The sequence below is a fragment of the Rhopalosiphum padi genome, chromosome 3 (assembly GCF_020882245.1).
Source record: "Rhopalosiphum padi isolate XX-2018 chromosome 3, ASM2088224v1, whole genome shotgun sequence".
NCBI lineage: Eukaryota > Metazoa > Arthropoda > Insecta > Hemiptera > Aphididae > Rhopalosiphum > Rhopalosiphum padi.
Window position 1 is genome coordinate 21727724 of NC_083599.1, and position 18757 is coordinate 21746480.

An 18757-nucleotide genomic window follows, 5' to 3' on the forward strand; every position below is an offset into this window, starting at 1 on the left:
ATTTATTGTTTATCCAATATTTGACTTGTGGTCCTTAGATGTCAAATATTTGTATTTGTTGGTGATAGTGTCTGTAAAATATCACTGTAATATTGTTCATGATATAATTGATTTTAAACTTTTTGTATTCTATTACATTGCAATAATTTATTCATACTTTAATTAATCACTAAGTTAAAAAATATGGATACCTAAACAAATACAAAGATAATTGATTAAACAAATCATAAAACCCAAATCAATTATAAAATAACAATATGATAAATGTGTACAAATGATAAAAAAAAATATAAGCAATACTTTTAAGGAGTTCAATTTTATATTATTCATTTATATAAACAGTACAAATAAGTTATTTAGTTAGCTATTTATAATAAGTACTATGTATAAGCATGATTATTTATTTATTTGTTAATGAACCTGAAATTTAACAATTGATTGAATTAACAGTTTCATATTAAAATAAGAAATATTACCAAAAAAAATAAAAATAATTTATATAAATATAAGATAATTTTTCTTCTAATTTTAAATTTTGAAAATATAAACATAATGAGTTGATAATTAATGTTTTTTATATTCAAAACATAATTTTGGTTAAAGCATTTTTTTCTTGTGTATGTGTTTGATGTTTGATTATTTACACTGTACTGAGATGTGTGAGATTTTGAATTGAAATTAATTTCGATAATGCGTGACATGTAATTTTAGAACATTGAGTACAATGTTAAATATTATATGGCTAGGCTAAATTAATAAAAAAAACCGAATCCCCTATGATGGCCTGTTGTGCATAAATACTTCGTATTTTCGTAATGAACACAGGTGCATACTGCATAATATAGGTAGGTATCACTATTGCAGTGTTGCACAAATAAACTTAAGAGGATGCCAGCGTAGTATTTGTCATCTCTCCCTAACCTATGCGCAACATAGCAAATTTTACGTTCACAAAAATGACTACCTATACCTAGTTTAAATATTAATTTCTCAAATTAGGGTGAAATGACCTATTATAAAATTTAAAGCTAAGAACATTATCTAGGGCATCCCATAAGCGTTTTGTTATATTATTTTTTTAAAGCGAGTTATGAGTTTTTTAAGATGTATAAACAATTTACAATTTTCAAATACTCATAACTCGCTTTAAAAAAATAATATAACAAAACGCTTATGAGATGCCCTAGATAATCGTTCTTAGCTTTAAATTTTATAATAGGTCATTTCGCCCTAATTTGAGAAATTAATATGATTATAGGCTATAGGTAATCATTTTTGTGAACGTAAAATTTGTCATATTGCGCGTGAGTTAGAGAGAGATAACGTCAAATACTACGCTGCCACGCTGGCATCCTCTTAATTAGAATGATATGTTGTGGTAGTGGTACAAAAATAAATTACCTAGTGGTCAAGTATTATTTTATCGCGGATCGACGACGCTCGTCAGATTATTTGAAATTATATCATTTATATCTAGATAAAGACTATAACAATAATATAATTCGCTCTAAAAATAACTTATCTGTAGATTTGTACACGTTATTGGAATTTTCGAAACGATTTCCTGTCGTTATTCGTTTACATTGTTTGCAATCGGCGCTCGGCAGTGTGCCAGTGATCAGTGATCAGTAGAGCGCGGATTTTTATGCACTTAAAACTATCGAAATATGCCATATAATATGCAGTAAAAATCATGAAAATATGCAGTCTAAATCATGAAAATATGTAAAAAAATATGCAGTCAAAATTATGAAAATATGTAAGAATTTTTTATTTATTTAAATTTTACAATAAAACTTATAATAATGAATTATTTAAATACTTAATATAAAAAAATTTAGGGAATTTTCTGAACTTAATTTATTTTTAAAATGAATAATCAAATGCATTTCAAGTTTTTCTTTTGTGAAGCTGTGTCGTTTATCGGTTTACGTATTTTTAAAGACTGAGAACGAACGTTTGACGTCAACCGAAGTTATTGGGGCATATTTGAAGCAACTTAGTATTGTCGGGTCTTGATAAAGATCTTCGAGCTGAATGTTTTCGAAATTTACTTTTAATTTTTCTACTTGACAAAATATTATTTTATAAATTTTTTTAAATTTTCGATTCGATATGCAATAAATTTTGAATTTTGCCAAAATATGCAATAACATTTAAATATGCAGAAATATGCAAAAAAAACTTCACCATTAGCTTAAAATTATGATGATTCGTGAAGATAACTGACAAAAATCCAAAAATATTAAAAGGAAAAAAATATGCGATTGCATAGAAATCCGCGCTCTAGTGATCAGTGTCTTTCGAGTTCCGACTTTCATGGGCCTCGGTCAGTTTGGCCCCCCGAGATAATTAATTTTTAGTTCGATATTGTAATATTACAACCGTGTGAAATGTGAACGAGTTTTATTATTTAATATTTACTGTTTATCCGTCCCTCAAAGAAAACAAGAACAACAGCGCAAGGAAAACAGTTATTTTAAAATCTAAAAAATGGAAGGAAAAAAGATGTAAATACTACAAATACACTTTTTTCTTATTTTAAAAAACAAAGTTGTTCTAACAATGATATAGAACTTTGTGATGATGACATGTAAGTACCTACCCGGTACCTATTTTTACCTAGCCTAATCTTCAACATCGAAACAAGTAATAATAAATATTATTTAGAAGTATAATTTAGTCGTTACTTAGTAGTGTAATAATGAAATACTAATAAAGTATAAAATCTATTTGTTAATGTGAATATATTATAATTATTTGTTTCTGTGTCATATGCATACATATATATTTATTGCACTGAAAGATACTTATGATAAATGCAATTTTTTTTTTTTTTTTTGGTTGAACGAGAGTAATAGGTAAAATATTAAGACATTTAATCTCCCACCCTTAATAATGACCAAATTACACCACTTTTGTCGCTTACTTGGTAACTATTAGGACTAAGTATTACATTTTTAGTTTATTCGTCCATTTTAATGTTTTCACAGTGAGATTAAAAGTAATAATTTTCATATTCAAAGCATATAGGTATATAAAATATTTGGTGATCTTTGTCGTCATCATATATTTTTATGAAAATAAAAACATAAGTACCTACATTGAGTGGCCAGCTGGTGAAAAGTCACAAACTTTAAAAAAAGTGTTGTATTACTATGTTAGCATAAAATTGTGTAATATTGGTGCTGTTTAAAAATTCACATTGTAAGAAGCAAAGTGTATTAGTAGGTCAGTATTGTAAAAATCAATCGAAGTAAGACATTGTAAATGTATTGGATAATTATTAAGGTAAAAGTTTTCTAATAGTTTTATTGCTGTAAATATAATATATGTATATACTATATATTATATACTATATAGTAATAAAAATTAAAATTAAAAACTTGGTCGAAATTCGGTTGAAAATTAAATAATATGATGTTAAAATAACGACAAAAATGTATAATATTTTGAAAAAACTAGCCAATTGAATATTATATTGCATGAATTATATGTGAAAAATTAAACAAAGAATATACTAACAAATGTTTTCAAGCAGTCAGCTACCCATTTAAATACTAATGACAATTAACTTTAGTAATCGAACAAAAATTGGTAAACAATGGTATATTGTTGTTGGCTAGATAAGTTTGGTATTTATATAAGTAAATGCACACCACTATAATACTATATTATTGAATGTAATTATTAAGAGGGCACGACATTGACTTACTAACATACAATATAACAGTATTAAATTAATATATAAGTACTCATAAGTCATAACTTTATAATTAAAATATCGTAAAAATACTTGTGAAAACAAAGATAATATTCTTACCTTTAAGTTTCATAACAATTCACTTTAATGGTTACCATTAAAATTGCCCATCTCATACATTTGTAAGATAAAAATAATACATACTAGTATGTGGTCCTCTTAAATTCCAAATCTTAAATTAAATTTAAAAAAAAATTGTTCTAAAGCTGGTGAGAGTCATGTGGAAGGTATCTGACCATATTCTATACAAAAAATTGTGTGTGTAATTTTTTCTACTTGAATCATACAATCGGTGGAATACAAAGTGACCAAGTCCCTCTTCTTTAAAGAAAATATATATGCCTACTTTTTCTAATTATATTTTAATAATCAAGACATTTCAATATTCAATATATACATTTTTATCCTTACAGTTTTGCATCCTCCTTTCTATTTTTTTTTCCAATTCAAGCACTGCATACAATATAATTTAAATTTCAGTCTACATCACAAGCATTTCTTTTTTGTATTACTAAATTAGCATACTATGTAACATAACTCCGTGCTAAACAATACAATACATTATTACAATAATCAATTTTCGTACCCAAGACAATATGCCCTTTACACTTAACTTATTTAATAATAATAATTTATTTTTATTGTAACCAAACATATATACATTATACAATAAAATAAAAAGTTACTAAACCCCTATAAGCCATAGCTTGTAGTGGGGTTAAGCGTTCTATTGTTTTACTTTTTACATAAGATTTATAATATAATAATCAGTACATAGAGTTAATCATATATGAAATTATACAATATAAATTAATAGTTGATATTTACTAGATAATAATACTACAGTTTGGATAACAACAGTGTGTATAACAAAATAATTTATAGCTGTTCAAATAGAGTAGGTACATATATAAAAATAATAGTAAATAGTAATTACATTTTAAATTAAAAGTATAATAATGTATTTATAATATTAAAATATTTATACATTTTTTATACATAATAACATTTTGGAAGCTTAATATATTAATGTTGTATTGGATACACAAATCAATTCCAATGTATAATGGGTTCATTTTACCAAAATTGGAGTTACAAGTATACTTGGTCAAATTAATATTTAAATATTTAAAGAATAAAATTGACTAAATCTTTATTGTACTCGATTGATTAGCAATAATAAATATATTTTGGAAGACTGTATTTAAATTTTAAAAACTAGATACTTTGTTTAAATACTTAAATGCAATTAGTTAAATAGTTGTATGAGTACAGCAATGAATGGAATTTAATTGCAATAATCTAGTAAAATAATTTTAATACAATTAAAAGTGTCTTATGAATATTTTACTTATAATAATATGATATTTTACTTAAATAATATTCAAGTAAAATTATGGATATTATTAATTTATCATCAAATAAATTCAACAAAAGTTTTACATTTTATAGTTAGAAAATGTATAGTTGGCATTAAATTATTTTACAAAATGTATGAATTATATTTTTGTATAAAAATTATTTAATAATAAATATTATTAAACATATTCATTAAACATTGGTTAATAATTTGTAAACTTAATAAATGATTAACATACATACTTATTATAATTTGTAAACTTAATAAATGATTAACATACATACTTATTATAATTTGTTTATCTAAATCTTGACTTTTTGTAAAGCAAAAGGTGCTCGTCTGTCGTGGACATCCACTGCTCTCAAAATAAAATGATAAATATATCCCAAATTAAATATTTTGATTTCACAACTCAAACAATATTTTTGTTTTAATATTGCTCTTCATTTTTCACATTGACATCTGGAGGTGTATCTGTCTCCTGGAATTCAAACTTTTTGATTTCTGCTGTTGCAAAGACAATTTCAAGTCCCAATTTAATACCACTTTATTTCTTGTAGTTGTGGTTGTCTATTTAGCTATTGGCAGACTTTTTATCTTTATTTTTTTATTATTCTATTGCGATGTTAATGGAAAAGGATGTGAATAATTTGAAGCGTTAGAGTGAAATTTATGATTAGAAAACCTTTACAACTTCTATTATTTCTACTGAACTAAAAAACGACAAGTTTTTTTTAAAATTTAATTCTTTTATTAATAATTTCACGAATTTTTAAACGGATATTTTTTTCAGCCGTTTTCTTATTTTTAGTATCAGACGGAACTCTATTATTAATTAATATTGTCTTCGATTTTGGCTCAGATTTATGTTTACGTTTAATTGTTTTGGAAAAACAATTTACATTGTTTAAAGTTGTACTGGCTTCAGTATTAATTGGTAGTACTTTATCATTACCAATTGTATTGACATTAGATATAGAAACATTTGTTTTTGATTTCAAATTTGGTTCATATTTTTGGGTATCATTACTTAGATCAATAATATTTTTATGTTTATTTTGTATTTTGGATGTATAATTTATGACACCAGGTTCATCTTCACTCTTTAATAATGTAAATATTTCATGTTCCTTATTAGAATCCTCATGTGCTATAGCCCTAAACAATAATTAAAGTAAATTACTATTTAGTAAACATAATATATTATTATTTATGGATTTTAAATAATTTGTTTATGAATGACAAATTTAATTAACTAATAATAATAATTAATAATTATTTATTTTTAAATTCTTAACTATAATATAAATATTAAAAATAGCTAAAAACCAACAAATTATTTTAAAATAGGTAGGTATGTCTTACTTGTTTAATTTGTTGCTCGATGATGTGTTAACAATTTGACTTTTTGAGGTATCCATGCATCTCTGTGATTGTACAATTAATATATCTTCTTTTAGTTTTTTTTTCAAGTGTTTTATTACATATTTTAAACCTTTGGCATGACTCTTAAATTCTTCATATGTCATATTACTATACTCGTGTTCTGCATATTTTAAAAAATTTTTTGGTTCAATATTCTCATCCATCTCATTGTTCAAGGTATTAGTGATTTTGCGTTCTAATATATTATTAAAAATTGATACTGGAAGTTGAATTACAGTACCGGCCATTTCAGTGAATATTTGAGGTTCTTCTTCTTCGTTATTTGCTTGTTCTGAAACACAGTTATTCATGTGGTTTTCACTCATTGTATTGTCCTTACAATTTCTATGCTTGTACTTTTAAAACACGTTAAAAATGTGATATTAAATCAAAAGACCTGTACTGAGTAATATAGCTATCCACAGCGAAACGTATACAACGTACAACGATCAAAGGCTGGGAGAATGCGCTGTTGTGCGACGTTGCTGTTTGGTGTTTTAGCGATCCACAAGTGTGCAACGTTGTAATGCCCATTACTCGTAGACGGTACACGATTCCGCACAATATACCTTTTTATTTACCCGATTCCGCACATATTCGTAATACAAAAGATTTTTTTATTTAACCTCAATTTAACACTATTCCGCATGAAAATTGCTGCGACGTTGCCAGTTATGAGAAAAAATTGTCAAATTAGTTAAAATAAATAATTAAAAATGTACGAAATGAAAAATAGTCAAAGTTATAACAATACAAAATAATAATATTAAATAAATCAAATAATTAAAAATAAATTTAAATAAAACACAATAATACGATTGGAATATACGTACGAACGGGTATCGAACAGGTAACTGATGAGTCCAGATAAAATATATGTATAATACACTGTAGAGTCTAGAGGATTTTAAAAATAGTTATTAGCTTATGGAAGTTATAGTAGTTATACTTAAATATTAAATATTATTAAATATATTTTGCAGATATAATCTGTACTGTTACATATTTTAGTTATTTTGTTGTAAAAAATGTATATAAAAATGAATGTAATTCGTTGGGGTTTGAAATTTTTACGTATATTTTAGATTCTGCGCGGAGCAATGAATGTATTGATTTTGATGTGTGTACGTATGTGTTTTATGTCTGTAATCAATCATTATAAAGAAAAGGTTTAAAAATGGTTGGTAATGTGTATATATATACACTATACGACACACCATAATGTTATATTAACCAACAGTTTATCTCTATATAACATAAAACGTAAATATAAAACATACCTATAATACTTACTATAATACGACGCAGTAAGGACGACAGCTGCACGCTACACCCCTTTTAAAGTAGACCACTATTATAGTATACAATGCACGTATACTGCAAGAATGTTCAAAATTCTTGTCATTTCATTTGATTTGAATTTCTTTATTCTTACCCTGTCAAGTGTCAACCATAAATAAAATAAATTGATTTTCGAAATATCGTATTATCTATAGAACGTAGTCGTCTTAGCAATTGGTGCACTTTACGAATTGTTAACCCGACAGCTGGTTCGACATGAAAAGATTTGGAAATATATTGGGGTTGGTCGTCGCCGCACGCTAACAATAAAGTATCCTACGTAGTAAAAACACTAAAAACTGGAATTCATATTTTTTTTTGAAACGTTTACTAAATATTTTACTGAAATCTTAAACATAATACATAATATTATTTAAAAGATAAATATGCGGTACGCATATATCAAAATGGTATACATATATTTTTATACCGAGGATTTTTCAAGATAACGTTAAATATATATATATATATATATATAATATATACTCGTTATATCGAGCGATCTACAATTTTTTTTTTGAAATTTAACATGTCTACATTGGAGTTTTGTTATGTATTTTTTAATTTTTTACAACACCTTTAAAAGTTGAAAGTGTTTTTGATACCTACACATTGAATTACTTAATGTGATACACTGATAAAGAACGGCGAATAGCAGGCACATACACAGGGGAGGAGGGTGCTTTGGGTGTTCAAACACCTCCTCGAAATACTTGGGTTTTTGTTTGGTTATTTACTTATTCAATTGTAATGTTAATTTTGTTATATCAATGTTTGTATTCAAAAAAAGTTCTAATTTTCAATAACTGAATTTTAAAAACCCCCCCTAAACTTTTTTCTGCGTACGCCCATGGCGAATAGGTTACTTTTCAATAAATCTAGTCTTACTATTAATATATGTCATTATATGACTATACCTATTGACTATTGATAATAATGTTCTATTAAATATTAGGAATTTATATTTCATAAATTAATTTGAAATCGTTATTAATCATTAGGTGAACATAATAATATTATAGTCGTATAATTTACAGTATAGTACTATAGACAATAATATAAAATAGAAATGATATGTGCTTAGTTATAAATATTAACAATTACTTTTATTAATTATGATTATTATTAGGGCTGAGATTTGTATGTAAATATATATTTTTACTAAAACATGATAAATTAAGTATTGCAAATGATAAATTCATTTCACGTGATTTGCAATAAGATAAAACATATTTTATTTTACATATTTTTACATATTTCGTAAATTTTGACAATTTTGGTGGTTTAGTAGTATTTAGTATTATACATTTATACTTTGATAATAGTACTCGTAAAAATTGTAAGTGTATGCATATGGGAAATAAGTATTAGTTAAATATTAATAACTTGATTGTAGTTTATCTTATTTGTTTCTGTTCGATAACCATACATTAATGATCTTAGATTATACTTTATATTCAACAATTATTAGACAAAATATATTTACGAATTTTCAACAGTGTCAGTACTTAAGTTCGCATGGTTGTGAAAACTGAAAATATCTTAATATTTTATATTTTTTAAATTAAATTGATTAGAAATTAAAAACAATTAATTGGATATTATTCAAAAATTATTTAGAATTTTATTTTAATTTTACACGTTAACATAATTTTAAGTTTTTCTTATTACATATTTTCTATTTTATACTACATATTTTGGTCATTTTAACTACATATATATGTACATATTTTTGGTTTTTTATTACATATTAATCCCAGCCCTAATTATTATTATTGAACAATAATATACCTGTATTAATAATTCAAATTATGATTATTTTGCCATACAAAAATTATTATTTTAAAAAAACAGCGAAAATTGTTCTATTTATTTCCACATGACAAACTATCATGACATTTTGAATTGCATAAAATGCCAACATTTCTACAACCACACTTTTTTGTGTATAGGTAGGTAATAAAATATTAGATAAGATCAGATTAAATGATATCGGCATTACCAACATTCATCAATATCGTTATACAAATGTCGACATTCGCTAGTAAATGTTTACAAACCGTACAAATTTAATCAATATGCCAACGCCCAACGTTCACCAACGACTTTGGTGTATGACGACATTAACCGGCGACTGCCAGCATTCACCAATTGCGGACAATCGCAGTAACATAAATAAGGTGATCAAATATTTTTTTGGTAAAAACGGGACAATAAAGTTATTTTACACAAAATTACGTACTATTATAATTGTTATCATATATTTTTTTTTTCATTTATTAATTAAAACGAAAATTACATGCACTAGTTAGTGTATATTAATATTTATTGTTGGAACATATATATATTTTAATAAGTCTGGCGGTGACTTTAGAAACGAGTAAAATTCTGGACAAACCTAACCTTAGGTATAATGTATAATACTTATAATAGAAATAATAATTGGCCAATAAACATTAATTTTCGTTGTATTTTCTTTGTTTACCATTTGACAACGGGATAGAGACGAAAAACGGGATTGTACAGCAAGTTGCTTTTTATCTAGTACAAATATTAAGATTTATAATAAATTAGTAAATAATAATTAGTAATTTTTAAATGTATAATAATTAATAACTAATAATAAAATAGTTCTTATTTCCATTTTTCAGTGTGACTTTATACAATATTTGATAAAATTGTATCTACGCAAGTCGCAAGTTGATTTTCTTTTTATCAAATTGTATTTCCATGTTTAAAATCCTATGTAGTACTTTGAGTACAGTACAATAAAAATTTTGCAAGTTGTAATAGCATATTGCGTGACTAAACTGCATGCGTAATGACTAATGATACATGTAAACGATGCAACTAAGGTGATAGATTTATTATATGCATTGTTACGACTTTGCGAGCAAAAGCAGTCACGAAAATGAAAAAAAAAAGGTTCCTTTATATTGTGATACAATACTTTTGACGACATTAATATTATCATAAAATTCTAACAGACAAACAGAACCGAAAATAAAAATAATCGTAAAACTCAGACAAAGGTTTATTTAGTTGGGTTCCGATCAAGCCCGGATTAATCCTTTCGTAGGTACATAAGCCCTAGGCATAGTGACTGTAGTGCTAATGCGTAAATACAACTCTGTGGTGTCTATAGTATTTAAATGGGTAAAACCCTTCTATTTAGGAGAGGAAGTGTTGAGTCTCAGTGTTAAGCCTTTTAAAAACCAAAATATTTATAACATGAAAATCAAATCTAAACTTTTATATGACAACTTTTATAATTTTTATATGATAATAATTTGAACAAATCTTAAAAATAATTAATTTAATAATTTTACTCCAAATTCCAATGTATAAAATTGATTTATCAAAAGCCATAGAAAACAACTTATTTTATACAAATTCGTACATTTGCAGTTTATAGTTACAAAACTTTTTTGCTACATTTTTTGTTTGCAAATGAATCAATGACTTTTTCGGTATCGATTTCTTTCTTTTAAAGTTTTAAACTCCACAAAAATAATTAATCAAATTTACCAATAATATTATATTAATATACAATGTTATTAATTGATATATTTAATATAAAATATAGATTCAAATTTTAAAATAACTGTTTAGAGATGGTTCCGTGTATAGTTTACTGTTCTGGTCTTCTAAATTAACGATTGACGATAAACAGTATTTTAGTACGAACTACAAACCACTGACAAGGATTGTAATAAGAATAATAAAATGTTTAATGTAGAAATAATTTTTATCATAATATGTCCATATTATATAATATAAGTATTGAATACTGACGGCATTGGCTCGTTCTTATAGTTTCGATATCGACCGATTATATTATCTCTCATATATTTCTTATTATTATTATAGGTGTGTGTATGGCTGTGCAATCATACGCGAACGAGTGAACGATGACTTGCGGACTTGTGGTCGATAGACAATAATTATTATTTATATTACGTAGGTAAGCGATTTTATTTTTCTAATATTTTTTCTATTATTTCCTAAGATATTCAAACAGTAATTGGAGTTTTATTCATCATTAGGGTTCGGATTTGAAGGTAATATAATCAATAAAAAAAGCATTTAAAATGTAAAAAAAAGGCAAAAAAAAGGCAATTCATAAATATACTACAAAATAAAGTAGTGAACATTTTTTAAACACTTTTAAATGCACACATTTTAAGAAAAATACAAATTACAAACAATTTTAAATATTAACTTACTTGAATTACCAGTTAATTTAATGCAAAATAAACTTGTTGGTATTAAAAAAAAAATTGACTACCATGTATTTTGATAATAATGGTTTGAAAAAATTGTGGTTATATTGTACACCTGGGGCGTATTTAAGGGAGAGGAACACGGGGCCCTTGCCCCCCCCCATTCACCGTATTTTATACTTATTTTTATTATATGAGAAATTTTACAACTCTACGCCTCGTGTACGCAAATTTGAACCTTTTGTTTATGCCCCCCTTAAGATATTTCTAAATACGCCCTTGTTGTACACTAATATATCATTTTTATTTCTAAATTAAAAATTTAATACTACTTAATATTAACAGTTGTTTGATATAAAACTACAAAATATATTGATTCTGACTTTATAAAATGTTAATTTTTAAAAATAAATTTGTATTAGATAACTATTTATTAGTGAATAGTGTTTACTAACTTTTATGAATATATACTTGGCTCTATCTTTCTCGCACATATATTTGATTCACGCATCTCTTTCTATGCTCTGGTCACTCTTTTATATGTCCATGCGTGTGCATTGGTGTCAGGTGATTCGCAGGGAAAGATTCGGTCGGTGAGGATGTGGCGTGGGGAAACGTAGGCGCCGCATTGCCGGTGTGCCGAACAGCGCGTCGTCGGGCTGCAGACGGGTTTCGGAGCATACAACACGGGCGCCGTCGGCCATTGGGGGAAATTTGATGTATGTCATGAAAATAAAATATTCCAATGACTAAGTACGTTTTTGCTTATATCGTTTTTGGTAATTCTAATTTAGCTCTCGCACATATATTTATATTTCTCTTTCCACGCGCGGTCTAGTCTATGCGTGTGCGTCGGTGATTTAGGGCAGGGGTAGGCCACCTTTTAAGACAGCAGAGCCAAATGTTACAATTTACATAATTTCCCAGTTGTTAAGGAGCCACAAAAAATGTTTATTTCGACATTTTAGTAGGTAATTGATTTTCGATTTAAAATTAACGAATTTATACACAAAATAATATTGATTCGTGTAAAAACATACAAATATATTTCAGCATAAAACATATAAGTATTTTAGCAATAATAATAATAAATAATACAGTTATTGAGTAATAGATAGTTAATAACTATTACTTATTAGTTATAGTATGGTTACATCAATGGGCGCAATGGCTTTGCATGGATTTGGAAAGTTTGGTATACACTTAATTTTAGTTGATGGCCTGTGCTGATATTTCATATTCTTTAAAGCAATAAAAATATAGTGTAAATTAATAAATATTTTTTTTATATACCTAATAAAATATTTTTTTTTTGTACCTATAATGAAATAATTATTTTTGCGTTTGGACCTAGATAGCCGCAACTTAAGATCGAAAGAGCCGCTGTTCGCCGACCCCTGATTTTAGGGAAATCGTCAAGTGGTGTGAAACGTAAGCGTAGCATTGCATAGGGGCGTACCGAACAGAGCGTCGTCGGTCTGCAGACCGGTTTCGGAGCATACAACACGGCACCGTCGGTCATTGAATTCACTGCCCACTTAACTTCTTGGACGTTAACGAAGCTGCTTCAATCGCTTCTTATTGTCATAATAAACTCGAAAGTTTTTTACTTAAACTTCAAAATGGTAACTAAACGAATATTTGATTTACCTCAACATTGTAATATTGTTGTCGAAGTCGTTATTCGTTTTATGCTCGTCACGTTAACTCTCGTCTGGACGGCGCAACGGCTACACCATCTTGACATGTCCGCGCCTTGGAGCCAGTCAAAAACCATCTTAGCCGTATTCCGACATTTTACGATATTTCCGGCCGACATTCATTTCGTCCCGCGGCCTTTACCGTTTTTCTTCGTTCGCTTCCGATCGTCGACAATCAGACGGGCGACTGGAACTCTCTGCACGGAAAATCGTTATCCGAGAGCTTCCTAACCTAACCGGTCGACATTTTGTACTTGTCGACGTTTCAACTGGCTCCCACCTTCTATATAGTTATAAATTATAATCATACATTTTACTATATTTAGCCTACAAACAAAGTAATAATATAATAGATTATAATAATTGTTCTCAATTATGAGCTAAATGTAAAAAACTTAACAAAACTTAATTATAATAATCATATTATTAAATCTTAAATATCTATTAAAAATTATTATTACTAACATTATAATGAGCATTGGTTTGTAATTTCTATAATTTCATCATGTGTGATAATAAAACAAAATAATAATTCATGGTAGTAAATAATTTATTAAGCTATAGCTGCTATATATTAACTGTCTTATTGTCAATTTATATATCCAACAGGATAAAACTAAAAAAAAACTTATTGACATTTTAATTTACATTATTATTATTATTATTATAGCGTGAATGTATTTCTGTACACATTGGCCAAGCCGGAGTCCAGATTGGTAATGCCTGTTGTGAATTGTACTGTTTGGAACATGGAATTGCTCCAGATGGTCAAATGACATCTGACAATATCATTGCAGGCAGAGATGACAGCTTCAATACCTTCTTCAGTGAAACAAGCTCAGGCAAACATGCGCCAAGAGCTGTGTTTGTTGATCTTGAACCTACTGTTATTGGTAAATTAGTAGTAAAATATAAATATTCTATTAGAGAATCTAATTTATATTTCAATTACAGATGAGGTAAGAACTGGGACATACCGTCAATTGTACCACCCTGAACAATTAATAACTGGTAAGGAAGATGCTGCCAACAATTATGCACGTGGATACTACATTATAGGAAAGGAAATTGTTAATATTGTTTTGGATAGAATCAGAAAATTGTCTGACCAGTGTACTAGTATTCAAGGTTTCTTAATCTTCTGTTCTTTTGGAGGTGGTACTGGATCTGGATCTGGCTTCACATCTTTGTTAATGGATAGGCTCAGCTTAGAGTACGGAAAAAAGACTAAATTAGAATTTGCCATTTACCCATCCCCTCGAGTTTCCACCGCTGTAGTTGAGCCGTACAACTCCATCCTAACTACACATGCAACTATTGAATACAGTGACTGTACATTCATGGTCGATAATGAAGCCATCTATGAAATTTGCCGTCGTAATCTTGATATTGAACGTCCAACTTATTTAAACTTAATCGCCTTATAATAATGTCGACTTAACAGAACTCCAAACCAACTTAGTGCCATACCCACGGATCCACTTCCCGTTGGTCAGCTATTCCCCAATCATATCCGCTGAAAAGGCTTACCATGAACAATTGTCAGTATCAAAAATCACCGATGCTAGAAGTGAGTTATGAACATTTTAAAGTTGTTATATTTTACATAGCTTTAACTCACATTAAAATAATAATATCATTAAAAGCATATGTCATTGTCTAGATAATATTTTTACCTTCGAATTTTATTATAGGTAAATTTACTCTAATATTAAAGCTAACGTCACAAAATGCATTCTACTGAACGAAAATTTGTTATGATGTACGTTAGTAAGACAGAGACAACACATGCGTTCTCTTAAATTAGAAACTATTTACAAAAGAAACTACTAATTTTCTAGATTGATAAATGTTAAAATTAAAAAAGATTGAAATAATTCAGCATTAAAAACTGAAACTTATAATTATTTAATTATAAAATAAATAATAGTAACAATGAGTGTATGAAATAACATAATAACATAACATAATCCTATAGGCTTTGGTGCTATCTATTCTTTATCAACTGGATACCTACTCGTTTATATAATAATATAATGAAAGTACCAAAAGATCATCTGTGGACTGAGACCATGACAACGGCCCAAAAGTCCCATGTGTAACTTATCATTTTTATAAATATATGTGTATAGGTATTATGTTATTTGTTGTTATTTGAATTATTATTAAAGGTCATTAAGCACTGCAGGTAGAATATCAAATTATTTTATTTTATTGCAACGATATGAGTCCATCGTCGAATTACTACGTACAAACAAGTAATAACAACTATGTAATTAGGTGATAATATGAAATTGCATATAGGTAGTAATAACTAATAACCATATGTGCAAATCCCATAGATACTAAAGATGTTTATGATCCCTTGTTAAAAAATTATTTCCTCACTCAAAATATTTTTTGTTGTGCCTACGAGAATTAAAACAAGTCATCGAATACAGTATTTATCCCAGTTTATCTGAGTTAGTAAAAGTTATATTGATTTTTCAATTTATTCGACTACTACTTACTTTTGAGGGTAGTTGTTCAGCTATAATGAATTACATATAAAGACAGGGACGATTTACGCATTTAGCTGTGCTCCATAATTTTGAAAGCGATATTAAGAGGACGATTCAAATTTATCTAATATTTTGTTTTATTATAAATGTTCAGAGAACGGGTTGTCTCTCAGTCTCTGTTTTCACACGTACGGTATTGTAAATTTTCATTCATCAGTTTCAATAATATGCTGTTAGTTTTGATATTAAAGCAGTGAATTTACCTATTATAAAATGTATAGGTAAGATTATTCTCTGGGCCCTACGTAATCTTTTATTGAAATTATTATTTTTAAGTAAGTATGATCTTTTTGAAACTGTACATTTTAAAATGATCATAAAACTTATTTAAAAGTAATAATATCAATAAAAGGCTACGTGGGGCCCTAGATAATAATCTTACCTTTACATTTTACTATAGGCCAATTCACTCTAATATCAAAACTAATAGCACACTTTTGAAACTGATAAACGAAAATTTACCATGTCGTACGTGTGAAAAACGGAGATAACACATATGGGTACTACGTCCTCTTAACATTTATAATAAAATATCATATTAGACAAATTTAAAGTTGAATTTGTGCTTATGGTCCAAATTATACTATTAAGATAGGTAGTAAGATACGTTTGTATAATAAACGCTAGGTCTCGGCATTCGTGTAGTAGCGTGATATACCGTGAAAAAATGATTTACCTATTACCTACTACAATAATAATTGGCGTAATTATTCGCTTATACCTATCATATTATTTATTTTATGTGTGCAAAATAATTATCTTATTCTTTGGAAAATGTCCAATCATTTTTTAAGAGGGAAGGTGACCAAGCAGCTGAGTAACTCCATATCAGTTTAATTTATTTAATTATTTTTAAAACCAAAAAAGATACCATCACAAGTTCTTACGTGACAATTATAATAAAATAAATACTGAGTTAAATATGCGATTACATAATATGTAAGTTTCTAAAAAAAAATCTTTGAACTTATGTTCTTAAGTTATCTGCGCTGTTGTAAGTCTAATTGTCTAAATAAATTCGAAAGAAAATTTGTTTTATTTGTAGTGTCTACGTAAGTGGCACCTTTCAGCATTTCGTCATTTTCCTCTAGCAATATATCTTTGTTTTAGGTGTAAAAATAACACATTTTAAGTTTTTCTTATTCATTAGGTATAGTTTTTCTTACTTATCAATTATCATTAATGGTTATATTTTACACGTAGAGACTTGTTTATGGATTTATTTTATTTTATTAGAACTTGAATACGTATAGGCCTTATATATTATATGGCATATGCGATTTTTATTTACTACGTCTCCCGCGAGTACTTCCATTCGTCCTATTAACTTATAGGTAATAGGTGCTAGGATAATGGTGTGAAAGCAAGCCCTTCAGGCATACCTTAAATCTACCTTCATTAAAATATAATATGTTACAGTAAAAGTACGAATACCTAAGTTTACTTAGACTACTTCTGGTAAATATTCGAATTTCGGGTTTTTTACCAATTGATATTGGAAAATTCTAAGATATTAATTAAAATATTTCCGTTAAACTTCAAACAATTAAAATAGTAGAGGATTTTAAAAATAAAAAATGGTAAATCTTATAGGATAAACAATTTTCTATGGTCAAAATCCGATATGTAAGAAAAAATCTATAATAATCTATCATTATTTTACAATTAAGTATTTTCTATAATATAACTTATGAAAATTATAATTTGAATAAATATATGCACATCTTGTATACACGTATTTGCGACAATTTGCATAATTAATATTTTTGAATTACCACAAAATAACAAACGTTGTAGAAAAGAAAATCGTTATTATTCGTTTGATTATCCAATTTTATCTAAATTTAAATTTCAAATGCCAATAAAAACATAACTTTAATTTTTTCAATATCTTTAAATTTCCACAGTATTACAGTAATAACAACTCGTGTAATATTTTTCAATAGTCGTATTTAAATATAGACGAGGTGTAATTGATATAAATAATTTTACAATTTTCAAATTTACTTAAGATTCTAAGCGAAGCGATTAATATATTGATTTTACTATGTATGTGTTTTTTTGTGTCTGTCATCACTTTTTAAAGCAGTAAAAATATTTCTATTTTAAACTTCACCATTTTTTCAAGTAGAAAAATGAGTTTAGTTATTAATTAAATTCGTAGTTCTTCGTAAGTATATGGTATTGGAAATGAAATATCTAAAAAATATTTAAGCATGTATTTTTTTTCATAGACAATTAATAAAAAATTCAAATTTGAATGGAATAAGAAATTTTAATAATTTTAGTTATTTTGTAGTAATTATCCAAAAATATTATTCGTGGGGTCTTACATTTCTTTTAATCTATTATTCGTTACTAAATTACAAATTTCGCAAAATATT

At 27.1% G+C, this 18757-nt stretch overlaps 1 protein-coding gene across 1 annotated transcript; it reads left to right on the forward strand.

Moving 5' to 3' along the window:
* Positions 1-14487: 14487 nt before the first annotated feature.
* Positions 14488-15348, forward strand: LOC132927540 (tubulin alpha chain-like). The gene is made up of 2 exons (XM_060992085.1): positions 14488-14705; positions 14767-15348. The coding sequence occupies exons 1-2, from the start codon at positions 14585-14587 to the stop codon at positions 15237-15239; spliced, it is 594 nt and encodes a 197-aa protein (XP_060848068.1). The 5' UTR covers positions 14488-14584; the 3' UTR covers positions 15240-15348.
* The last annotated feature ends 3409 nt before the right edge of the window (positions 15349-18757 follow it).

Coding starts and splice junctions, on each gene's coding strand:
- LOC132927540 (XM_060992085.1), top strand. CDS start 14,585: ATGACATCTGACAATATCATTGCAGGCAGAGATGACAGCTTCAATACC. Junction 14,706..14,766: donor TCTTGAACCTACTGTTATTG/GTAAATTAGTAG, acceptor TTTCAATTACAG/ATGAGGTAAGAACTGGGACA.